General features: G+C 46.5%; 1 protein-coding gene across 12 annotated transcripts in view; it reads right to left on the bottom strand.

Annotated features, from left to right (window-relative positions):
• cep43 (centrosomal protein 43) overlaps positions 1–26,172 on the bottom strand; it is a 117,868-nt gene that overhangs the window by 19,535 nt on the left and 72,161 nt on the right. For 8 of the 12 annotated variants that reach the window (XR_005461361.1, XR_005461367.1, XR_005461372.1 and 5 more), the window contains 4 exons: positions 15,521–15,529; positions 14,829–14,888; positions 11,646–11,854; positions 4,175–4,258 (listed from right to left, as the gene is read on the bottom strand). Coding sequence is in view for 5 of the 12 variants with exons in the window: in XM_038803063.1 (XP_038658991.1) it covers positions 4,175–4,258; positions 11,646–11,854; positions 14,829–14,888; positions 15,521–15,529 (362 nt within the window). In the remaining 7 variants the exon portion in view is untranslated. The remainder of the gene's footprint in view (positions 1–4,174; positions 4,259–11,645; positions 11,855–14,828; positions 14,889–15,520; positions 15,530–26,172) is intronic. The other 4 variants (XR_005461368.1, XR_005461369.1, XM_038803077.1 and 1 more) reach the window with 2 other exon arrangements.

The following is a 26,172-nucleotide window of genomic DNA, read 5'->3' as shown; positions in this document are numbered from 1 at the left end:
GTACTCCAGAATCGATTTCTTCGTGTTGAGCAGGGGGCTGATCCCGAGGGTACGGGAAGCTGAGTACTCGGCCATTGCGATCTCTGATCATGCACCGCATTGGGTGGATGTGGAAATGGGGGAGGCGCGGGACCAGCGCCCGCTGTGGCGGCTGGATGTGGGGCTGTTAGCGGACGACGAGGTGTGTAAAAGGGTCCGGAAGAGCATTGAGAGCTATCTGGACTTGAATGACACGGGTGAGGTGCAGGTGGGGATGGTCTGGGAGGCCCTGAAGGCAGTGATCAGGGGAGAGCTGATCTCCATAAGGGCGCATAGAGAAAGAAAGGAAAGGCAGGAGAGGGAGAGGCTGGTGGGGGAGCTATTGGAAGTGGATAGGAGATATGCGGAGGCACCAGAGGAGGGGCTGCTGGGAGAACGGCGCAGCCTGCAGGTCAAGTTCGACCTGCTGACCACCAGGAAGGCAGAGACGCAGTGGAGAAGGGCACAGGGCGCGGTCTATGAGTATGGGGAAAAGGCGAGCAGGATGCTGGCACACCAGCTTCGCAAACGAGATGCGGCTAGGGAGATTGGGGGAGTGAAGGAGAGGGGCGGGAAGGTAGTGCAGAAGGGGCAAGAAGTGAACGGGGTCTTCAGGGATTTTTACAAGGAGTTGTATCGGTCTGAGCCGCCGACGAGGAGAGGGGGAATGGAGGACTTCCTAAACAAATTGAGGTTCCCAAGGGTCCAGGAGGGGCTGGTAGAAGGGCTGGGGGCGCCAATAGGGCTAGAGGAGCTAGTCAAGGGAATAGGTCAGATGCAAGCGGGGAAGGCGCCGGGGCCAGATGGGTTCCCGGTGGAATTCTATAAGAAAAATGTGGACTTGGTGGGACCGGTACTGGTACGAGCCTTTAATGAGGCGCGAGAGGGGGGGGTTCTGCCCCCGACAATGTCGCAGGCTCTGATCTCCCTGATATTGAAGCGGGATAAAGACCCCGTGCAGTGCGGGTCCTACAGGCCTATCTCGCTTCTGAACGTGGATGCCAAGTTGCTGGCAAAGATCCTGGCAGCTAGAATAGAGGATTGTGTGCCAGGGGTAATCCATGAGGACCAGACGGGGTTCGTGAAGGGGCGGCAGCTCAACACGAACGTGCGGAGATTGCTGAATGTAATTATGATGCCGGCAGTGGAGGGGGAGGCTGAGATAGTGGTAGCGCTGGACGCGGAGAAGGCATTCGATAGGGTGGAGTGGGAGTACCTGTGGGAGACGTTGAAACGGTTTGGGTTTGGGGAAGGGTTTATTAAGTGGGTGAAGTTGCTCTACTCGGCCCCGACGGCGAGTGTAGTGACAAACGGGAGGAGGTCGGAGTATTTCGGGCTCCACCGAGGGACCAGGCAGGGATGTCCCCTATCCCCCCTACTTTTCGCACTGGCGATTGAACCGTTGGCGATGGCACTGAGGGGTTCAGGGGGGTGGAGAGGACTGACTAGGGGAGGGGAGGAACATCGAGTATCGCTGTATGCGGATGATCTACTGCTGTACGTGGCAGACCCAGAAGGGGGAATGCCGGAGATAATGGAACTATTAGCAGAGTTTGGGGACTTTTCGGGGTACAAATTAAATTTGGGCAAAAGCGAGGTTTTTGTGATACACCCGGGGGACCAGGGAGAGGGTATTGGGAGACTCCCCTTCAAGCGAGCAGGAAAGAGCTTTAGGTACTTAGGGGTGCAGGTGGCAAGGAACTGGGGGACCCTCCACAAGTTGAACTTTTCCAGGCTGGTGGAACAGATGGAGGAGGAGTTTAAGAGGTGGGACATGGTACCGTTGTCGCTGGTGGGGAGGGTGCAGTCAATCAAAATGACGGTCCTCCCAAGGTTCTTGTTTTTATTTCAGTGCTTGCCCATCTTCCTCCCTAGGGCCTTCTTCAAAAGGGTGACGAGTAGCATCATGAGCTACGTGTGGGCGCATGGCACCCCAAGGGTGAGGAGGGTCTTTTTGGAGCGGAGTAGGGACAGTGGAGGGCTGGCACTGCCCAATCTCTCGGGGTACTACTGGGCGGCAAATGTGTCAATGGTGCGCAAGTGGATGATGGAAGGGGAGGGGGCAGCTTGGAAACGAATGGAGAGGGCGTCCTGTGGCAACACAAGCCTGGGGGCCCTAGTAACGGCACCATGGCCGCTCCCCCCCACGAGGTACACCACGAGCCCGGTGGTGGCGGCCACCCTCAAGATATGGGGGCAGTGGAGGCGACATAGGGGGGAAATGGGAGGTCTGTTGGCGGCGCCAATAAGAGGGAACCATAGATTCATCCCGGGGAACATCGACGGGGGATTTCAGAGCTGGTACAGGGTGGGCATACGGCAGCTGAAGGACCTGTTTATAGAGGGGAGGTTTGCGAGCCTGGGAGGGCTGGAGGAGAAGTTTGAGCTCCCCCCGGGAAACATGTTCAGATATTTACAAGTGAAGGCATTTGCTAGGCGGCAGGTGGAGGGGTTTCCCCTGCTCCCCAGTAAGGGGGCGAGTGATAGGGTGCTCTCGGGGGTCTGGGTCGGAGGGGGGAAGATATCAGACATCTACAAGATAATGCAGGAGGCGGAAGCAGCATCAGGGGAGGAGCTGAAAGCCAAGTGGGAAGGGGAGCTGGGAGAGCAGATAGAAGACGGGACGTGGGCGGATGCACTGGAGAAGGTCAACTCTTCCTCCTCGTGTGCGAGACTGAGCCTCATTCAATTTAAGGTGCTGCATAGAGCTCACATGACGGGGACAAGGAGGAGCCGGTTCTTTGGGGGTGAGGACAGGTGTGTCAGATGTCTGGGAAGCCCAGCGAACCATGTGCATATGTTCTGGGCATGTCCGGTGCTGGAAGGGTTCTGGAAGGGGGTGGCAAGGACGGTGTCGAAGGTGGTGGGGTCCAGGGTCAAACCAGGATGGGGGCTTGCGATCTTTGGGGTCGGGGTAGAACCGGGGGTACAGGAGGCTAGGGAGGCCGGAATACTGGCCTTTGCGTCCCTAGTGGCTCGACGAAGGATATTAATTCAATGGAAGGACGCGAGGCCTCCAAGCGTTGAAACTTGGATTAACGATATGGCTAGCTATATTCAGCTAGAAAGGATCAAATTTGCCCTGAGAGGGTCGGTACAGGGATTCGCCAGGCGGTGGCAACCTTTCCTTGACTTTTTAGATCAGAGATAGACGTTCGAGGTCGTGGCAGCAGCAACCCGGGGGGGGGGGGAGGGGGGGGGGAGGGGGGGGGGGAGGGGAGGGAGGGGGGGGGGGGAGGGAGGGAGGGAGGGGGGGGAGGGGAGGGGGGGGCAGCAAGGGTCGTGGGGGGACATGCACGACTGTAACGCGGGCAAGTCTGCTCGCTGCTCATGTCTGAAACTGTAGGCTGCCTTGGTTGTTAAGATTGCCTGGGGGGGGGGGGGGGGGGGGAGGACTGGTGCGCGCGAGAGGGCGGGCGAGGGAGGGACATTTGCCTAGAGGGATTGTGTTGTAAATAATTTAAAAATTAGTAGGGGTAAATGTCTGTATGGAAAAACTCTTTCAATAAAAATTATTTAAAAAAAAAAAACAGGAAAAGGTGCGTAATGATATTGCAAAACCAAACAATTTGTTATCATGGAGTCAGCTGGGTTTAACTGAAAAACAATTGTTCTCCCAAGCTATAGAGGGTTACAAATATAGGTATAAAAATATTAATTATTCTGAAATTTGAAGACAATTGAAATTACTATCTTTGATTCTGCTTTCCTATTGTGCCATTTGGGGAGGCGGTGGTGTAGTGGTAGTGTCATTGGACTAGTAAACCAGAGATTCAGAGTAATGTTCTGCAGACCCAGGTTCAAAATGTTTAACAATGACTATAAAACCATTGTCGATTGTCGTAAAAACCCATCGCGTTCATTAATGTCCTTTAGAGAAGGAAATCTGCTGTTCCTACCTGGTCTAGGGACATGTAAATCCAGACCCACAGCAATATGGCTGACTTTTAACTACCCCTAAAGGGCAATTGGGGATGGGCAATAAATGCTGGCACAGCCAGAGACGCACATGTCCCATAAACAAATTAAAAAAAAATTAAATTCATGGTTTCAAGTTTTATTTACAAGCTCTACTTTTTTCTATCAGAAATCCCCTGTTGTGTTTCAAAAGGTCTCCACCTACAACAAAACCATCAAATTGTGTTGGTGATCTCACCTTTCTAGAGGATTTGCTCTACCACCTGCCTCTACAAAGGGATCCTCTGCATCTTCATCGGTATCACTGTTCTTAGCAGAGATACTGCCTCATGAGAAAGCAATGGAGCAGAAGCAGAGGAAAGGAAAAGAAATAAAAACTTGACAATCTTGGACAGCGAGGTGTCATGCACAACATTACAATAATCATTAACAAGAGGTAATACATCAGGGAGTACTTAGAATTTTTGAACCTGCAACAATTCAAATTAGACTAAAACGCAGTAGTTATGAAATTACTGTTGAACCATCTGAACATATTGGCCAACCAACTGATGTGTGGGTTGAATACTCTGATGCATCTCTACACAGCACCCAATTCATTTAGTTGTCCTGTTGGAGAGGACAGCGTGAAGCAGACTGATAAGCTTGAGGAGATACTTGTCAGGAAGGAAGATGTGTTGCGCGTTTTGAAAAACTTGAGGATAGACAAGTCCCCCGGGCCTGACGGGATATATCCAAGGATTCTATGGGAAGCAAGAAATGAAATTGCAGAGCCGTTGGCAATGATCTTTTCGTCCTCGCTGTCAACAGGGGTGGTACCAGAGGATTGGAGAGTGGCGAATGTCGTGCCCCTGTTCAAAAAAGGGAATAGGGATAACCCTGGGAATTACAGGCCAGTTAGTCTTACTTCGGTGGTAGGCAAAGTAATGGAAAGGGTACTGAGGGATAGGATTTCTGAGCATCTGGAAAGGCATTGCTTGATTAGGGATAGTCAGCACGGATTTGTGAGGGGTAGGTCTTGCCTTACAAGTCTTATTGAATTCTTTGAGGAGGTGACCAAGCATGTGGATGAAGGTAAAGCAGTGGCTGTAGTGTACATGGATTTTAGTAAGGCATTTGATAAGGTTCCCCATGGTAGGCTTATGCAGAAAGTAAGGAGGCATGGGATAGTGGGAAATTTGGCCAGTTGGATAACAAACTGGCTAACCGATAGAAGACAGAGAGTTGTGGTGGATGGCAAATATTCAGCCTGGAGCCCAGTTATCAGTGGCGTACCGCAGGGATCAGTTCTGGGTCCTCTGCTGTTTGTGATTTTCATTAACGACTTGGATGAGGGAGTTGAAGGGTGGGTCAGTAAATTTGCAGATGATACGAAGATTGATGGAGTTGTGGATAGTGAGGAGGGCTGTTGTCGGCTTCAAAGAGACATAGATAGAATGCAGAGCTGGGCTGAGAAGTGGCAGATGGAGTTTAACCCTGACAAGTGTGAGGTTGTCCATTTTGGAAGGACAAATCTGAATGCGGAATACAGGGTTAATGGTAGGGTTCTTGGCAATGTGGAGGAGCAGAGAGATCTTGGGGTCTATGTTCATTGTTCTTTGAAAGTTGCCACTCAAGTGGATAGAGCTGTGAAGAAGGCCTATGGTGTGCCAGCGTTCATTAGCAGAGGGATTGAATTTAAGAGCCGTGAGGTGATGATGCAGCTGTACAAAACCTTGGTCAGGCCACATTTGGAGTACTGTGTGCAGTTCTGGTCACCTCATTTTAGGAAGGATGTGGAAGCTTTGGAAAAGGTGCAGAGGAGATTTACCAGGATGTTGCCTGGAATGGAGAGTAGGTCATACGAGGAAAGATTGAGGGTGCTGGGCCTTTTCTCATTGGAACGGAGAAGGATGAGGGGCGACTTGATAGAGGTTTATAAGATGATCAGGGGAATAGATAGAGTAGATAGTCAGAGACTTTTTCCCCGGGTGGAACACACCATTACAAGGGGACATAAATTTAAGATAAATGGTGGAAGATATAGAGGGGATGTCAGAGGTAGGTTCTTTACCCAGAGAGTAGTGGGGGCATGGAATGCACTGCCTGTGGTAGTAGTTGAGTCGGAAAATTTATGGACCTTCAAACGGCTATTGGATAGGTACTTGGATTAGGGTAGAATAATGGAGTGTAGGTTAACTTCTTAAGGGCAGCACGGTAGCATTGTGGATAGCACAATTGCTTCACAGCTCCAGGGTCCCAAGTTCGATTTCGACTTGGGTCACTGTCTGTGTGGAGTCTGCACATCCTCCCCGTGACTGCGTGGGTTTCCTCCGGGTACTCCGGTTTCCTCCCACAGTCCAAAGATGTGCAGGTTGGGTGGATTGGCCATGACAAATTGTCCAAAATTCTATGATTAACCTAGGACAAAAGTTCGGCGCAACATCGTGGGCCGAAGGGCCTGTTCTGTGCTGTATTTCTCTATCTATCTCTTCTAGATTCATAGTCTTTAAAAATTCTTTAAATATCGATAAAAAAAGTTAAAACTGATGTTCATCGCAAGAACAAGGTCATTCGAAGTTCATAAACCACAAAGTCTCGAATATCCAGTTCTGGGCCTTGACTGACCTGATTTCCAGCGATTCAGAAGTATTGCATTTTAGTTCTACTTTCAAATCATTGCTCAATTTGTCACTATCACCACTATGGATAACTCACATGAATGAATGATGTACTTACACTTTTTGAATGCCATTCTTTTTGCTATCTGAAGAGCGCAACCCTGAAACACTTTAATCTCCCTGTGATGAACTGATACACCACAGTAAAAAAATTTACAGAGTAAATGGTACCAACAAATAAGAGAAAAAGAACAGAACAATAATGAGGTCAACTGCTACAGGATATCTAAAAAGGCAGTTATTGAGAGATGTTTATATCAGAAAATGTGGGTAAATGACTTGGTTGTTGAAAATAGCCCTTTTCCCTTTGCAATAATGAAGTCTAAAGTGTTGCATTAAATGATGAAATGAGCTAATGATTCAAAACGTCAATGATTTAAAAAGAAACAAATTGTGTTCATACAGCTTTTTCATGACCACCAGATGTCTCAAAGCAGTTTTACAGTCAAGTATTTTTTGACACATAGTCACTGTTGCAATGTAGGAAACACAGCAGCCAATATGTGCACAGCAAATCCCACAAACAGCAATATGGTAATGACCAGATAATTTGATTTTTGATGTTGATTGAGGGATAAATATTGTCCAGAACGACAGGGAAAATGTCTCCACTCTTCTTTGAAATATTTTCGTGGGATCTTTTACATCGACCAAAGAAGGCAGATAGTGTTAAGGATCTCAGAAGAAAGGGGACACGTCCGATTTGATTTTTTCTTCGTGCCCCTGGAGTGGGATTTGAACCTGGAACACTGACTCAAGAGGTTACCAACAGAAAGACTACTGACCAAACCAGACCAATATAATTCTAGAGAACTACCACAGCACCACTGATTGACCATTTTGGTAAATGAACCTTTTCATCGTTACTGACTGAGTAATTATGGTCATGAAAAATAAGTGTGGGTTTTCCTAACTGCCAGCTTCATTGAGAGGCCTCAGCTTGTACAACTGGATAAGTGTCGGCAGGTTTAATGTCATTAGGATGGTTGGGGGGGGGGGGGGGGGGGGGGGAGAGGAGTTTGGGGTGGAGACATTATGGAGTTGGGGAATACAGAGACATCATGGAATATTGGGAGTTTACAAAGTTATATTTTTGCACCTGGTAGAAATACTCCTGTGCCCTAATGATCCAAAAGCAGTGTTGTAACTGCACTTACCCATGGATCCAGCCCTGCTCGTCTTTTACCTGTCAAGTTGCCCAAGGCCTCGGGAAACATGGGCAAAAATAAAAATGGAAGTATACAATCTCTTTAAATAACCAATTTACCTCCTGAAAATTCACCTCCCAACACAAAACCCCACTCCACCACCTCAGCCACGTTCTGTTCTTCTGCTGTACATTTCACAATTCTCTTGCTTTCTGATACATCTTTTAAATCTCCTCTGTCATTTGTGTAGAATCATCATAACTTCTGTCAAGTAATCTGCTCCTCTGGGTTACTTAATCACAAGCATTTCATCTTACTTCTCCCAGTCTCATTTTCTCTGGAACTACTCCTTCTCAAAAGCAGTTCACCTTTACCATTTCCCATTTCTAATAATAGATCATTGGTGTAAAATGTTAACGCTATCTTCCGCTCAACAGCTTTTTCTGTTGGCCTCCTCCCTGCATGACTCTTCAATATGGTGAGTATTACAAATACAACAGAATTTTCCATTTTTCATTATAGTTCCTTGGAGCAATAGATTGTGGGACTGACAAGGGATAAAACTATCTTAGACCTAGTATTATGTAACAAAACAGGCTTAATAGCAACGCCACAGTAAAAAATCCACCAGGAAATAGTAACTATAATACCATTCAATTCCATGTACAGCTTGAAAATTACATATTCCAATCACAAATAAGAATCACAAAGCCAATCATATAGATATGAAGAGAGAACCAACTAAGGTTAATTGGCGAAATAGACTAAAAGTTCTGGCATTAAATGAACAATGGGAAATATTTAAAGAAACTATTCAAAATGTTCAACAAAAATACATTCTATTGAAAAAATAAAATCTCAGCAAGAAATAACAATCAGTGATTTGCTCAAGAAGTTAAGACGATGAGGCAGCACGGTGGTACAGCGGTTAGCACTGCTGTCTCACAGCGCTGAGGACCTGGGTTCGTTCCGGCCCCAGGTCACTGTCCGTGTAGAGTTTGCACATTCTCCCCATGTCTGCGTGGGTCTCACCCCACAACCCAAAAAAGGTGCAAGATAAGTGAATTGGCCAAACTAATTGCCCCTTAATTGGGAAAAAAGAATTGGGTACTCTAAATTCTAAATTCCCGTACCAGCCTCCCCGGACAGGCGCCGGAATGTGGCGACTAGGGGCTTTTCACAGTAACTTCACTGAAGCCTACTTGTGACAATAAGCGATTTTCATTTTCAAATGTATTTAAAAAGAAGTGGTTTACAATGCTCCAAAAAAGTAACGAGTCTAAGGATTGGAAGTATTTTAGAAACCAGCAAACGGCCATCAAAATGTTGACAAATAGGTTAAAGATATAATACAAGAGTACACTAGCCAGAAATATAAAAAGATTGTAAGAGCTTTTATCAGAGTAGCTTAGTAAACATTGGACCTTGAGAAGCAGAAATAGGAGAAATTATCATAGGGAATGAGGAAATGGCAGAAGTATTGAAAATATATTTTTTATCTTTACAGCAGGGACTAAAATCTGACAAATCACCAGGGCTGATGGCCTATACCAGAGGGTTCAAAACATTTGCTAGGGTGCCACGCAAAAGGTTAATAGGCAAGAGAAAGGCTCTTGGAGTTGGGGGTGATGTATTAACATGGACAGAGGATTGGTCAATGGGTAGAAAGCAAAGTGAGCATAAATGGGGCATTTTCAAATTCGTAGGCACTGAATAGTGGAGTGCTGCAAGAATCAGTGCTATTTACTGTGTTAATGACTTATATGAAAAAACAGTAATATATTTAAGTTTGCCTATGGTACCAGGTTAGGTGGGAAGGTAAGCTGTACGTAGTACAGAGGCTATAAAGAGATATAGACAGGTTAAATGAATGGGCAACAAGATGGCAAATGTAGAGAATATAGGGAAGCATGAAGTTATTCACTTTGGTCATAAGAATAGAAAAACTGAATATTTTTAAAAGGTGTAAACTTAGCTTTTCACAGTAACTTCATTACAGTGTTAATGTAAGCCTACTTGTGACAATGATAAAAGGTTATTATAAACTTGCAAGTGTTGCCATTCAAAGATACTTGGTGTGCTCATACAAGAAACGCAGAATGTTATCATGCAGATGCAGCAGCCTATTAAGGGAAATGGCATGTTGGCCTTTATTGCAAGGAGATTGGAGCACACAAATAAAGTCTTGCTACAATTTACAGGGTTTTGGTGGGACCGTATCTCGAATACTATGTGCAGCTTTGGTCTCCACATCTACTGAAAGGTATACTTATATTGGTGGGAGTACATCGCGGGTTCACTAAATTAATCTCTAGCATGAGGGGGTTGTCTGATGATGAGAGGTTTAGTGAATTGAGTTTGTATTCTCTGGAGTTTAGAAGAAAGAGAGGCAATCTCATTGAAACTTACAAAATTCTGAAGGGGTTTGATAGGGTGGGAGCGGAGAGGTTGTTTCCGCTGGTCGGAAAATGCAAAACACAGGGCAGTTTCAGGTTAAGGAGATGATCATTTTGGATAGAGAGAAGAAATTATTTCACTCAAAGGGTTGCGAATCTTTGGAATTCTCTATTGTGGAAGAAATGTTGAAACCATTTAAGGCTGGGATAGACAGATTTTAGGTCTCTCAGGGAATTAAAGAAAATGGGTGAGTGGGCAGGAATATGGAGCTGAAGCCCAATATCAGCCCAAGATCAGCCGAGGTGTGCTGAATGGTAGAACAGGCTGTGTGGTCTATTCCTGCTCCAATTTCTGGAGTTCCTGTTCAGAAAAGCTATAAATAAGCCACTTGGCTTCAATGCTTTTCTACCCTGGAAGCACTGGACAGTGTCACGAACACACAGATTTGGGAAAATCCAAGCAATGTCTGAACAATCAAGGTCAAAAACTAGGAAGGAAGTAAGATGGTCTGTGATAATAACTTATACTCAAGGCACAAGGAAATTGAGGGACTTTTCATGCAGCTTTATTGCCTGAAAATATTCTGAAAAAGTATTCAAATGCAGTGGATTGGATGCCATGCAAGACTATGGCTGCACTCAAATCTTTACAATATGACTTCAGATTCTTATGTTGAAAATGGGCAGCACGGTAGCGCAAGTGGATAGCACTGTGGCTTCACAGCGCCAGGGTCCCAGGTTCGATTCCCTGCTGGGTCACTATCTGTGCGGAGTCTGCACTTTCTCCCAGTGTCTGCGTTGGTTTCCTCCGGGTGCTCTGGTTTCCTCCCACAGTCCAAAGACGTGCAGGTTAGGTGGCTTGGCCTTAATAAATTGCCCTTAGTGACCAAAAAGGTGAGATGGGGTTATTGGGTTACGTAGGGATAGGGTGGAAGTGAGGGCTTAAGAGGGTCGGTGCAGACTCGATGGGCGAAATGGCCTCCTTCTGCACTGTATGTTCTATGTTCTAAAATAAATCAGCAACACCAAGGTGATAAAAGTAATGCTCAACTTCCACCCTCCATAAATCTGGCTCATCCAAAGCTCTGCGGCTCATATCTTGACTTGCACCAAGTCCATTTCATCCTTCACATCTGATTCATCAACTCACTCCTGGTTCATCAATGCCTCCATTTGAACATTCAAATCCTAGTGTTCCAACCCCTCCATGGTCTTGCCCTCCTCATCTCTGCAAACATTCTCCAACCCACCAGCTTTCCCCCCCATCCTCCCTGTGCTGAAAGTGCTATTCCGACTCCGGTGGCGATGCCTGCATCTAAGCTTTGGAATTCCCTCCCTAAATCTTCCTGCCCCTCGCCTTTAAGTTGCAGCATAAAACCCAGCTCTTTGTGGCAGATGTCAGTGTCAAAATTTGTCTGCTACCACTCCAATGAAGTGCCTTGGATATTAAAGGTGCTAGATTAATGTCATTTTGCTGAATTTACTATGTCTATATTTTTGCGTACCAGCCATAGATCTTCATTTGCTCAGGCAATGGGTCATCAAAGAATGAGTCTTCATCATCGAGGTATAGTTTTTCATCTTTCTTTAACTCGGGGAGATTGGTGGTTGTGTTAAGCATCACTTCTTGTTTTGGCTCACCAGAAGACAGATTGCTTGAGCTTTTAACGTCACCGGAGATTGGCCCGGTATCTCCAAGACTATTGTCAGTGATCTTTGGAAAAGTAAGTAAAAATATAATGAGGATATAAACCAACTGATTATTGTACGGAACAAATTAATAGGCTGAAGCTCTCATATTCAAAACAGCAAAATCCTACAACTTACTGCTCCTAAATGAACAAGATATTGCTTAACTATACAGATGGAATATCATCCTAATTGTAAAACAACGGCTACACGTGTGTATCAACCAAGAAGTTAAAAATAAAACTCCAGGTTCTATGCATTTTAACTTATTGCAAAAGAATTTGTGTTTATGTTAATAAATACACTACCAGAGTACTGAAGGTGTATGTATTAATGAAAGCTATTTTCAGATATCATATAAATCCGCTACAATTATAACTTAATCAACCGCAGCTTTTTATTAATTTGAGCACAATGCATTGTAGTCAAACAGTTTACCGATCTCAGAGCACCCACCAATGTAAAATAAATATTAACATTAATTTGCACTGTGGAGAATTCAAAATGTTTTGAACTGAAGTCAGTGTGTTGCTGTGTTACCTCAGACTAAAATCTGTTAAGTGAGGAAGGGACATATTAGTGCGTTAAACATTTTGTTTGAATCATTTAGGCTGTTTTTTAACAAATAAATTTAGATTTCCCAATTTTGTTTTCCAATTAAGGGGCAATTTAGCGTCGCCAATTCATCTACCTGCTCTTTTTGGGTTGTGGGAGTGGAACCCATGCAGACACGGGGAGAATGTGCAAACTCCACACGGACATAGGTCCGGGGCCGGAATCGAACCCGGGTCCTCGGCACCATGAGGCAGCAGTGCTAACCATTGGGCCGCCCCTAATCATTTAGGCTGTTATCTAAAGGTTAAGTTTGGTTTCATCAGGATTTTTTTTATATAATGCAAGATAGCATTTACCTTACTAATTTATAAATGGCTTGCTCGTCACAGATAAGAAGTACCATCAAATATTTACAGATTTACAAAGCATTGAAAAGTTAAAAAATGCAAGGCTTCATTAAATACACACTGGGCGGCATTCAGAGGGCCTGTTCATCATGGCCGCAAATCTCGTTATGGTTGCTAAATCTCACAAGAGGGCCAGAATGGGATTTGCACCAGCAAGAACTCGGTTTGAAATCTACTTTACGTGGACACTCTACTTCTGCACATATTGGACCCGCTGGGGGGATTGGAGGGATTCTGGGGATATTAGAGGAAATTTGGTGGGTTTTCGGGGTATAAATTGAATATGGGTAAGAGTGAGGTTTTTACAATCCAGGCGAGGGGACAGGAGAAGAGATTGGGTGAGATGCTGTTTAAGATGATGGGAGGGAGCTTTTGATATTTGGGTATCCAGGTGGCGGGGGAGTGGGAGCAGTTGCGTAAACTGAATTTGGGTCGGTTGGTAGATCAGATATGGGGGGGGGGGAGGACTTTCAGAGGTGGGGCGCGCTCCCGTTGTCATTGGCGGGGCAAGTACGGACAGTGAAAATGACGGTCCTTCCGAGGTTTTTTTTGTTTTTTTTCCAGAGTCTTCCAATTTGTATCCCCAAAGCGTTCTTTAAGGAAGTGAATGCAGTGATTTCAGGCTTTGTTTGGGTGGATAAAACCCCACGGGTGAAGAACGTGCTGTTGGAGTGGGGTTGGCTCTTCTGAATTTTATCAATTACTACTGGGTGGTGAATATTGTGATGGTTAGGAAGCGGGTAGTGGGGGAGGGGTCGTTGTGGAGCAGGTGGAGGCGGCCTCATGCAAGGACACTAGTTTGGAGGCATTGTTAACGGCACCTCTGCCGTTCTCACCGGCTTAGTACCCCACAAGCCCAGTAGTAGTGGTAGCCCGGAAGGTGGGGGGGGGGGGGGGGGGGGGGGGACAGTGGAGGCAGCACATGGGGTTGGAGGGGGCGTCGGTGTGGGCACCAATATGTGATAACCACAAGTTCAGGGGGGGGGCTGGGGCTGGTTTCAGAATTGGCAGTGGGCGTGGATCGAGAGATTTGGGGATCTGTTTATTGAAGAGGGTTTCCCGAGCTTGGAGGAAGAGTTTGAGTTGCCAGGTGGGATTTACAAGTGAGGGGTTTTGTGCGGAGGCAGGTTTCGACCTTCCCGCACCAGGGACTGCAGTTGGTTGGTTGGGGTTTGTGCTTGGGGGGGGGGGGGGGGGGTTGTTGGTTATATTGTTGTGTTTCGTTGTTGTTGAAATTCAATGTTGAAAATTGTTAAAATTATAAATGCCTCAATAAAATATTTTCTAAAATAAAAATTTGCCAGCGTGTTTAGCCACCCCCCCCTAAAGTTGGATGTGTAATTGAGAAAAGGCATGTGTGAAACCAGCGGGTTTCACAACTGATCCAGCACTCTGCAATTTTGGGAAAATTCCACCCACTATCTACAATGAGAGGGAGAGTGTAATGTTAAACTGGCTGTTCACCTGTATTAACCATTAGCACAGGTACGCACACAATATTAAATATTAAATCAGCAGGCAAACTAAATGTAACAGAACAAAGTAACTCAAGGCAACTTGACAATCTAACAACATATTAAATATCAGAATGTTAAGTCTTATCGTGAATTTAAAAGTAAAGAAAGTTTTCTATATTAGGGACTTCGCAAAACTGTACGATTTTACACAGATACATTATGCAATAAGAGCCCAATATTAAAACAATTTCCAGCATAAAACAAATTATAGTCAGTAAACATAATTACTGAAAATGATCTATTATGACTGCATTGTTGGGAAACTTATTGATCTACCTTGGCGTGCCAAATTCTTGTGACAGAAGTTTCTTCTTGCTCTTTAAATTTATCAAATAATGTTCATGATTTCCATTAACCCCAGTAAGCAAATTATAAAACGTGATGTACTCCTGCTATATGATTTCTAGATTTTCTGTAAAATCCATAAGTATTCGTATGTTTTTTTTTAAAGAATGTGTACCATGCCTATGTGAAGGGTAATGTTTGAACCATCACCAGGTTTGGACCAACATGCAGTTACCTTCTCATCAGCTTTCTCCCCGTTCTCTTTAACTTTACCAGTTCCTTTGTATCTAGGTATCTGAACATGAACATAAAAAATATATAAATTTAAACTTGTACTACATCTGGCATGGAATGAGTGACTCTGAAGTAGTCATCAAGCAAAAAGGTGAAGTCCTTGGTAATAAATTCTAACCTCATTGAAATGTCCTTCTAAGGAATGGGTTCATGTGAAAGAAAAGTTACTGTTGAATTAATACCTACCAGACAAGAGAGCACTTAATTGAGATGGTACAAATTGAGGATTTAATGTTTATAGTATTGCAGTGTGATACTGATAGCCTTGCAAAGTGACAGACCAAATCTGAACTTAGACAGCAATCAATGTATGTTAAAAAATTTTTTTTAAAAAAGCTCATCATGTGTTAGGAAGAACGGATGGAATTTGCCAGTCCTTCACGCTGGCGGGATGTTCCTGCCTTGTCGAAGTCGACCCCTGCCACAGGTTCTTTGGCGGTGGGATGGGCTAGTCATGCAGATTTTGGTGGGACTGGAAGATCCACCTCCACTGTGGGAAACCTGCCACCGGGGGGGGGGGGGGGGGGGGGGGGGGCTGGAAAACTGTGGCAACATTTATTTTCAGTTTAAAAAAAGATTTATTTTTAATGTTGCGATACACCAAAAGGAGACCAGAGAGAATATGACACTGACCTCCTCATCCTTCAGAGGAAAGCATGAAAATAAACTTGGAAAATCAGTGAAAAAGATAATGCCTCCGAATGCAGATAATGAACTACACAGATGCAACAGTGCAAAGACTTTGATAATTCAATGAAGAAATAAAAGTCACATTTTTTAATAGTTGTTCATAAAATATGGGCATCTTTGAAATGGCTGGCATATCTTGTCCATCCCCATTTGCCCTTAAGATGGGGGTGAGCCATCTTTTTGAACAACTGCAGTCCATGTGGCGTAGATAATTGATATCCTTTAAACACGTCCACAAAATATCAACTAAAAATATCTATACATGTCCCTACTTGCTACAGGACAGTTACAATTGCAACACTTTTGTGAATTCTGAACTGTGAGATTACAGAGAAAGCCCTTGTACCTCACAGGGAAGGGAGTCAAAGATTCTGTTGAGGAAGGTGGAGTTGAGACCGCAGAGTTAACGACGGGCAGAGCAGAGTCGAGGGGTTGAATAGTTTACTGCTCCTATGTCTTATTTTCATATTGAAGCCCTTTATACACACTCAATAACAACTGAAAACCAAAGGATAAAATGCTTGAGAAAAATCATGTTTTCTCCCCTTTGTTTCTTTATCATTTTCAAAAATAGGTTTTCATGTTTACCCAATAAAGACTAGTACTTTTCAATTCTTCCACCCAGTGCAAGCATCAAGTAGTTTACAGTCCAGGAAAGCTCTCTCAAATACCACAAAGCTGTTCTTCAATTAACTGAGTGTTAATTTCAGAAGAGAGCCTGTTGTTGCAGCACTCAATTTGTCCCCCATTTCCCAAACCAATTATTGCTTTGGGCTCTGAATGGAACTGATTGAAAAGGCATTTGACTGGCTCAGTTCATTCTTTGTTTCATAATGTTCCTGTGAAGCACTTTGGCACACGTTTTATTACGTTAAACATGCTATGGAAATAAAAGTTGTTGTTGGGAATACCTATGCAGGAAAGAAACTTTAATTTGATTGGTCAGATCCAAATAAAACTCACATCCAAGAGATTAAAGAGGGCACAGCTAACTCAATGCAATAACCAGCATGCAGTTACCTTCTACTGTTAATCCTAGACTAGCCTTTGCCGTACGATTGGATTGGTTTATTGTTCTCACTTGCAATATTTCACCTACAATTTTCTCTTATGGGGTCTTCGCCCTGAAGTTGCTGGGTCAAGCTTTAGAGGTAGCCGATAAAATGTATTCTTCCTTGCAAGCCTGGATAGTATTTTTCCACTCCTTGAATCATAGTTACATTGAGGAAAAGCTCAACTCTGACATCAATATGTGCTCATTTAGTCAATGGCAACCACAGGTAGGAACACTGGATTCCTCTCCCAGCCAGGCATAGAAAAGCCAACTGGATCAACATTCAGGCTAAGCTTGCATAATTCAAGCCAGGAATCAAAACTTGACAATTTTTATTATGGCTCCTTTGTGATCTATATGATCCCCCCTTACACAGCTGAGTATGATCTCCCCTGGAAATTGGGGGCAGGGTTTCCCCTTAACAAGGGAGAACCACTCAGCATAAAGACCTTCGGGGAGAGGAGTTGTAGTTTTGTTATTGGTGTATATCTTAATATACCTTTTTGTTCATTCCTAGCCTACCGTGCCTTCCTGTAGTCTTTCCCGTCAGCTTCTACACTGGCGACAAGGTGAAGTGGAACTGTTGCAGCCGCCGGGCGTTATACTGCCAACCCACTTTGTCCATGCCCAGAGGAGCCTCCATTCCAAACGGTGAGATGCTGCACATCAGAAACCTTGAACAGTTTGATGCTGGTACTGATGACTGGACCCAGCACGGAGAGTGGGTACAGTATTTTTTTTCCAGTCGAACATAATCGTTGGGGATGAACGACAGACAGAGTTATCCTGCTGACTGCAGGTAGGAACACTGGATTCCTCTCCCAGCCAGGCATAGAAAAGCCGACTGGATCAACATTCATCAAAAGCCCCCACACCCGGAAAGACTAGAGTCTTTTGCCACACTGGTGGCCTTGGTCGAGGTCCATTGAAACCCACAACCCGATAATGATCCGCCGGTTCCGTTTTCACAGGGCCACGCAGGCCCTTGGAGAATCAAATAGCGAACTTTTGGCCCGCTTAAAAACTCTCACCGCCTCCTGTGAGTTCAAGGCCGTGATGTCCAAATCCTTTAGGGACAGTTTCTAGATGCTGATATCCAAAGAAAACTCCTTATGGAGGCCCATTTAACCCTCCAGCGTGTGGTGGACATCGCCATTTCCCACGTAAGCGCGGAGCATGGGGTCCAAGAGTTATTGGGCTTGTCTGTCCTGGAACTTCAGTCGCCGATGCGACCGCCGATCGACTGCTCCCAGGCCCGAAAGGTTCAAGTTTCTGCGAAGCAGGACCGACAGAAGACCCAAGGCCAAACGGGATGATCCCCCTGAAACAAAGCACAAAGGTGGTGGCTGCAAGCTGGACACCGCGTACAGGGCCGGTGCCAAACAGTCCCATGAAGGCGGCACTCCCTGCCGAACCCGCAAGCGTTGCCACCCCCCCAAACATACTATGTTGAAGGCCAGGAGGAAAAGTAACAGCAGTGCACTGCGTTGCAGCCCACAGGGTCGCACCTATCCGATTTCATTAAAGGTGAATGGGCACCCCATTGAAATGGAGCTCGATACTGGAGCGGCAGTCTCGGTGACCAGCTGCCGGATATTTGCCATGATCAAGTCCGGTTTCCAGGCCTGGGACCTTGGGGACTCTGATGCCCGATTAGCTACATACAATGGAAAGCCTTTGGCCATTGAGGGCACATGACCGTGGCATACAGGGACCAATTGGCATTTTTGCCCTTAGTCGTAGTCCGCGGAGCAGGACCCAGTTTACTGGGCCGTGATTAGCTGCATCATTTAAAGTTGGACTCGCAACTCATCTGCCACATGTACCATTATTGGTACCTTGAGCCAAGGGCTCAATCAGAAACACGCAACACTTATTTCCGTGCCCACCCAAGGTCGACGCAGGGCTGGATCATTTGGACATCATCCACAGTTTCCGTATCAGCCTCCCCGAACAGGCGCCGGAATGTGGCGACTAGGGGCTTTTCACAGTAACTTTATTTGAAGCCTACTTGTGACAATAAGCGATTTTCATTTTCATTTCATGTACCCCCATGACCCGAAAGGAATGCTGGCAAAGCTTCCAGGAGTTTTCGCTGATGGCCTCGGGACGATAAAAGGCAAAAATCAGAAACGCGCAACACCGTTATTTCCGTGCCCACCCACGGTCGACGCAGGGCTGGATCATTTGGACATCATCCACAGTCCAATACACCCGATTGGGCTGTGCCAGTGGTACTAAAACCCAATGAGTCCATACGTCTGTGTGAGGAGACTACAAGATGACAGAGAACTGGGTTTCTCACCTTGACCGTTACCCAGTCCCACACATAGAGGATCTGTAGGCCAAACTCATGAAGCTGAAAATGAGCCACGTGTACCTACAGCTGGTCCTAGATCCGGATTCGTGGAGGGACGTTACAGTCAACACTCAGGAGGGTTGTACGAATACACCCAACTGCCTTTCGGGGTTTCATCGGCCTGTGTGAATTTCCAACGCGTAATGGAAAAATCCTGCGGGGCCTATCCAGGGTGGCCATATACATATATGATGTACTCATCAACGGGGCCTCAGACAAAAAACATTTGGAGTACCTGGTCGAAGTCCTCCGGCGTTCTCAACAAACTGGCACCTGTCTTTGCAGACAGAAGTGCGTTTTAATGCACCCAAAGTCACCTGTTTAGGGTACCGGGTAGACCAAACTCCACTCCTTTTTATGACTCATCAACTACTACGGGAAATTCATCCCAACTTGGCCACGCTGCTTAGCCCACTCCACCAACTGTTAAAAAAAAAGGACATCTGCGGGAACGGAATCCCTCACACCAGAAGGCCTTCCAAGGGGTCAAGCGGTAGTTGTCACCCGAGAAGCTGCTGACGCACTTCGAAACAGAAAAACTACTCCTGACGTGCGATGCTTCCCCTTATGGCGTAGGACCCATTCTCGCACACCGGATGCTCAATGGGGCAGAGCAGCCGATAGTTTTCACGTCTCACACACTAGTTGACGCCGAGCGGAACTATGCCCAAATCGAGGAGGGCCTGACTATTGTACTTGGTGTGAGAAGGTTCCGCCAATATGTCTACAGCCACCCATTCACGGTCTATACCGGCCATAAACCCGGCTATGCAAAGAGGATTGAGTGATTCCCCCGATCACTTCCGCCAGGGTCCAGTGATGGGTGTTACTTCTAGCAGCAGACAAGTACACACTGGAACACCGCCTGGGCATGTGGATCCCAAATGCCAATGCATTGAGCCGCCTGCCCATCTCCAAAAGACCGTAGGCACAGGCCTCGGCCGCAGACGTAGTAGCGGCCCCCACGTCATGAATTTGTTGCCAATCACGGCGCCTTGCATAAAAGAGTGGACCCAGGTGGGCCCGCAGCTATCTCGAGTCCAACACATGGCCCGGTACGGGGGGCCAACACAGAGGTTTGCTGCATGTCAACAAAGCTCCCAGAGCTGAGCGTCTTATTGTGGGAGACACGGGTGGTCGCCCCGGAACAAGTCCTCCACATTGGACATCCGGGGATGTCCAAGATGAAGATGCTTGCCCGCAGCTATGTTTGTTGGACCGGGATAGACTCAGACATCATGAAGGTGGCCCAGTGCTGCGGCCCTTGCCAGGAGAACCAGAAGACCCTTCCAGCTGCACTAATGGACCCTTGGGAATGGCCAGGAAGACTATGATCCTATGCCCACATGAATTTCACCAGTCCATTTCAGGAGACAACGGTCCTTGTTATGGTAGACGCCCACTTGAAGTGCACACTGTGACCACAAAGACAACCGTGGCTAAGCTGCAGCACACATTCAGCACCCATGGAATACCAGAAGTAATAAACCATTTTGTTCATTCCTATCCGACTAAGCGTTCCTGTCGGAATTTACAGTTTTCACAACTTTACCACAACATGCACTGGGCTTCCCCTTCACACAATTACACTAACTTACAGTACCTTGTTCTTGCAACACTTTCCTTCCTGGTATCAACTTATTGTTTATGCAAATCTCTGTGCTACTAAATTGAGTTGATCAGAATGCTGAGTTATTCCTTATACTCTTTCACATTGAAAAAAAATAAAAAATTTAAAGTACCAATTAAGGGACAATTTTAGTGCAGCCAATTCATCTCTACCCTGCACATGTTTTTGGGTTGTGGGGTGAGAAACACGCAGACACGGGGAGAATGTGCAAACTCCATAAGGACAGTAACTCAGGGCCAGGATTGAACCCGGTCCTCGGTGCCATGAGGCAGCAGTGCTATCCACTGCGCCACTGTGCTGCCTTTACTCTTTCACATCTAACTACAAAGATAAAAATTAATTGATAAGCTTGAGTTCAAGATTTTGAAATGAGCCAGATCACTGGAAGTGAGACATGCGGAACAAGGGAGGGAAAGATTAGAGGGAAGATAAAGGAAAAAAAACTGAAATAGTTGGCTTCCGTTTCCCAGGAAAGGTATAAACAAATTTACGAAATACAAAAATTCACATCTGGATTAACAAATCAACATGGCCGTTATAAATACAAGCTTTTTAAATACATGCTAATAATCTGTCAAATGGAAATTACCATGTTGAAGTTGAAGCTATTGTCATGTGAACAGGGCCGGCCCAAGGTACCGGCAACTCGGGCAGTCGCCCGGGGCGCCATGTGCTAGGGGGCGCCAGAGACTCGGGTCCCGCGCATGCGCAGTTGGGCCGGTGCCAACCAGCGCATGCGTGGTGGCCGCCCTCCCCCAGGGCGGCCCCCTCCGCACCCTCCCCCCCCCCCCCCCCCCCCCCCCCCCCCCCCCCCCCCCCCGGGCCTCGGCCTCCCCCCCTCCCGAAGGGCGCTGAAGTTCAGCTTGCCCGGGGCGCCAGCAACCCTAGGGCCGGCGCTGCATGTGAACATATCAATTAGGAGCAGGAACAGTTCATTTGGCCCTTGAGCCTGTTCCCCCATTCAATAAGAACATGGTCGCTTTGATTGTAACTTCAACCCCACATTCCTGCCTACCAATAATCTTTCACTCCCTTGTCCCTTGTTAATAAAAATGCTATGAGGCTCTGCCTTAAAAACATTGGAAGACTGCTTTCAGAGGAAGACTGTTCCAATGAATCACGAGAGAACAAGATTCTCATCATTGTCTTAAATGAGCGACCCCTTATTTTTAAACAGTGACTGCTAGTTCTAGATTTTCCGACAAGAGCAAACATTGAGCAGAATTCTCCGCCTTGCGATGGCGCGAACAGTGATCAGACGGAGAATCGGACATCTAGTCAAAATCGAGGTTCGGGCCAGACACCGATTTGGGCACCATGGTCCGGTCCCTCTCTGGTGGTGATAACAAGGCTCGTGTCTCGTGCCGGCAGCCGCATGCAAAACCAGCATTTGCTTGCATTTAAATGTGATTAGCAGGTTGGACACAGTATGGTCCGCCTTTCCTCAATGTTCTACTCCTCTCAGGTGGAAATCTTGCAGGCATGCGTTACTAAAAGTATTCACAAACTCCACACCATAGTTGTGGAAGGAGGGAGGAGGCAAAAAACACTGAGAAACCGCTGAAAACTGTTTACTGGGGGATGGCTGCCCAGGCTGGGGAAGTAGGGGTAGTGAGTTGGTGCCAAGTCCCTGGACTTGGGGTCTCCCCCTCGGGATCAAGATGGCCTGGCTCAGACCCTCATTGCTGCAGTCTGGCTTTCAAACCCCCCCCCCCCGCACCCCCCCCCCCCCCCCCCCCCCCCCCCGGATGGTAGTTACAGATTCCCGGTTGCTGACACTATCAAGTGCTGCCGGTATCCTTTAAATGCTCAGATCATCGCTTCTGGTTACCTGGCCCAGGCCACCCTTCTGGACACCCTCATACCACAGCCAAATCATCAAGGGCCAAGCTCAATCAGGAGCCCACTAGTTGTTGGCAATCCTCAGAAGTGCCCCATTGCAGACGAAGCAGGAGATCAGCAGAGCTCACCCCAACTAGAGGGCACCTTCACCGCAGCCTTTGGAAAACTCCCTGATTCTCTGCACCACTCAGGGCAGAGGACCCACCCCACCCCTTCAGATCACCAGCTGTCTTCTCCTGGTGAGACTGGCAGCACTAATTGCCTCTGCCACCACCTCCCAGGCAGTGTTCAGGAGGGCAGGCTTGAATGTGCGGCCCACGCTGGGGAAAAGGGTGTCCTTCCGCTCCTCACTGGCATGGAAGCTGGGTGTCCATCTCGGAGGGGGCAGGCCTTCTGTAAGCCATCTTGGTGGCTGCAGTGAGTGTGTGGTAAGTGCAATGCTTAAAAACAGCTCCAGCTGCCAGTCTCTTTGGTGTGAACTCTGGCTCTAGCGGTTAGAATGCCCACTGGGCTGCGAATTGCTTGGAATTAATGCCAGCAGAGTGTTGGCCCAAAGAACAAAGAAAAGTACAGCACAGGAACAGGCCCTTTGGCCCTCCAAGCCTGTGCCGACCATGCTGCCCGTCTGAACTAAAATCTTCTACACTTCCGGGGTCCGTATCCCTCTATTCCCATCCTATTCATGTATTTGTCAAGATGTCCCTTAAATGTCAATATCGTCCCTGCTTCCGCCACCTCCTCCGGCAGCAAGTTCCAGGCACCCACTACCCTCTGTGTAAAACACTTGCCTTGCACATCTCCTCTAAACCTTGCCCCTCGCACCTTAAACCTGTGCCCCCTAGTAATTGACCCCTCTACCCTGGGAAAAAGTCTCTGACTATCCACTCTGTCTATGCCCCTCATAATTTTGTAGACCTCTATCAGGTCACCCCTCAACCTCAGTCGCTCCAGTGAGAACAAACCGAGTTTATTCAACCGCTCCTCATAGCTAATGCCCTCCATACCAGGCAACATCCTGGTAAATCTCTTCTGCACCCTCTCTAAAGCTTCCACATCCTTCAGGTAGTGTGGCAACCAGAATTGAACACTATACTCCAAGTGTGGCCCATTAGCATGTCCTGAATTACTCCCCAAATAGTGCCCTCAACGGGAATGTGAACCGAATGCAATTCAATCCCAGCATCAACAGTCTCCCAAATGGAGAATTTCGCTCATTATCTCAGTCAATACCCCTCATGAACCGAAATGTTTCCCACGCTTGTTCTTCTAAACTCAGTGGATACAAGCCTAACCTCTCCAATCTTTCCCTATAAGACAACCTGCCAATTCCTGGTACTTCTCTGAACTGCTTTTAACACATTTACATCTTTCCTTAAATATGGAGTCCAATACTATACATAATACTCCAGATTTAGTTTCACCATTCCCCGTACAACTGAAGTATAACCCCCTACTTTTGTAATCAATTCCCCTCACAATAGACACTAACATACTATTAGCATTTCCTAATTAATTACTTGCTGTACCTGTACACAGGGCAGCACGGTGGCCTAGTGGTTAGCACAGCTGTCTCACGGCGCTGAGGTCCCAGGTTCGATCCCGGCTCTGGGTCACTGTCCGTGTGGAGTTTGCACGTTCTCCCCGTGTCTGCGTGGGTTTCGACCCCACAACCCAAAAAAAAAAATGTGCAGAGTAGGTGGATTGGCCACACTAAATTTCTCCCTTAATTGGAAAATATAATTGGATAAACTAAATTTATTTTTAAAAAAGTACCTGTACACAGCTTTTTATGATTCATACTCGAGGACTCCACAATCCCTCTGCACCTCAGAGCTCTGCAATCAGTTACTATCCGGCCAAACGCGAAGTAATGCATTTTGGAAGGTTTAATACAGATGGGAAATATACAGTAAATGGCAAAACCCTTAAAGAGTATTGACAGACAGAGGATCTGTGTGAACAGATCCACAGGTCACTGAAAGGTCACAATGCAGGTGGAGAAGGTAGTCCAGAAGGCATACGGTACGCATGCCTTCATCGGCCGGTGCATGGAGTATAAAAATTGGCAAGTCATGCTGCAGCAGTATAAAACCTTAGTTAGGCCACACTGGGAATAATAATAATATTATCACTTATTGTCACAAGTAGGCTTCAATGAAGTTACTGTGAAAAGCCCCTAGTGTTCAATTCTGGTCGCCACACTATCAGAAGGATGTGGAGGTTTTGGGGAGGGTCCAGAAGGTTTCCCAGGATGTTGCCTAGTATGGAGGGCATTAGCTATGAGGAAGAACTCGGTTTATTCTCACTGGAATGGTGGAGGTTGAGGGGGTGACCTGATAGATGTCTATAAAATTATGAGGGGCATGGACAGTCAGAAGCCTTTTCCCAGGGTGGAAGAATCAATTACTAGGAGACATAGCTTGGAGGGGAAATGTTAAGAGGAGATTTACGAGGGAAGTTTTTGTTTTTTACACAGAGGGTTAGAACATAGAACAGTACAGCACAGAACAGGCCCTTCGGCCCTCGATGTTGTGCCGAGCAATGATCACCCTACTCAAACCCACGTATCCACCCTATACCCGTAACCTAACAATCTCCCCATTAACCTTACACTACGGGCAATTTAGCATGACCAATCCACCTAACCCGCACATCTTTGGACTGTGGGAGGAAACCGGAGCACCCGGAGGAAACCCACGCACACACGGGGAGGACGTGCAGACTCCACACAGACAGTGACCCAGCCGGGAATCGAACCTGGGACCCTGGAGCTGTGAAGCATTTATGCTAACCACCATGCTACCGTGCTGCCCCATCCGTCGGTGCCCAGAACTCACTGCCAGAGGAGATGGTGGAAGCAGGTATGATAGTAACGTTTAACGTTTAAGGGTCCAAAAGGAGCCGTGGGAAATGCTGAAAAGTGGGCCCCTCAGCGCGGTGTCATCACTGTGTGTGTGTGTGTGGGGGGGGGCGTATGTGGGGTAATGTCCGAGGTATCCCAGGCATAGGGGGAAGAATCTCAAAGCCTCAGGTACCTCTGGAATGTTCACATTAGAGTGAGACAAGCGGTCTCACTCTAAAATGCAGATTTTCCAAAAAGTGATTCCCCCCCCCAGACGTTTAGTAAGATCACAGTGGGTTTTGTGCAACGTTGCAAGCTGGGTATTTCCCAGGAATAAGGTCTCCTGGCTGTCATCAGCTATGCTGCACTGCTTTTTTGGCGCAGCAAGGCCATTGGTTCATGCCCGTGGTACGATAATTGGAGAGCTTGAGTGTTTTGTCCCTAAGGTTGGTTGACCCAAGTGCAAAACATAATATTGATAATAGAAATGTAGCAATTTATTTTCAAAGTATGTTGACTCATATATCAGGGCAGACTTTCTGCCAGTAAACACTCCCATTTCAGATTTCCAGTAACAATGAGGCAGCTTTTGAAACTGCTGCAAGTGTTTGTGTCTGAAGTGAACTCATTACCTCACTCTTACTGACCTACACTTCCTTCCAAACCCACAATGCCTCAATTTAAACAACTTGTGTTATATAGCACTTTTAAAGTAGCAAATCATTCCAAGGCTTTTCCCAGGAGAGTTATTAACAAAAAATTGACACTGGTAGAAAGGCAGAGGTACAGGAAGGGAATTAGAGAACCCAGGACCTGAACAGTCAAGGTACACTATGAATGGTGTAGCAATCGGGGATGTGCAAGAGGC

The sequence above is a fragment of the Scyliorhinus canicula genome, chromosome 1 (assembly GCF_902713615.1).
Source record: "Scyliorhinus canicula chromosome 1, sScyCan1.1, whole genome shotgun sequence".
NCBI lineage: Eukaryota > Metazoa > Chordata > Chondrichthyes > Carcharhiniformes > Scyliorhinidae > Scyliorhinus > Scyliorhinus canicula.
The sequence above is the reverse complement of the archived record's forward strand: the minus strand, read 5'-3'. Positions and strand labels throughout refer to the sequence as shown.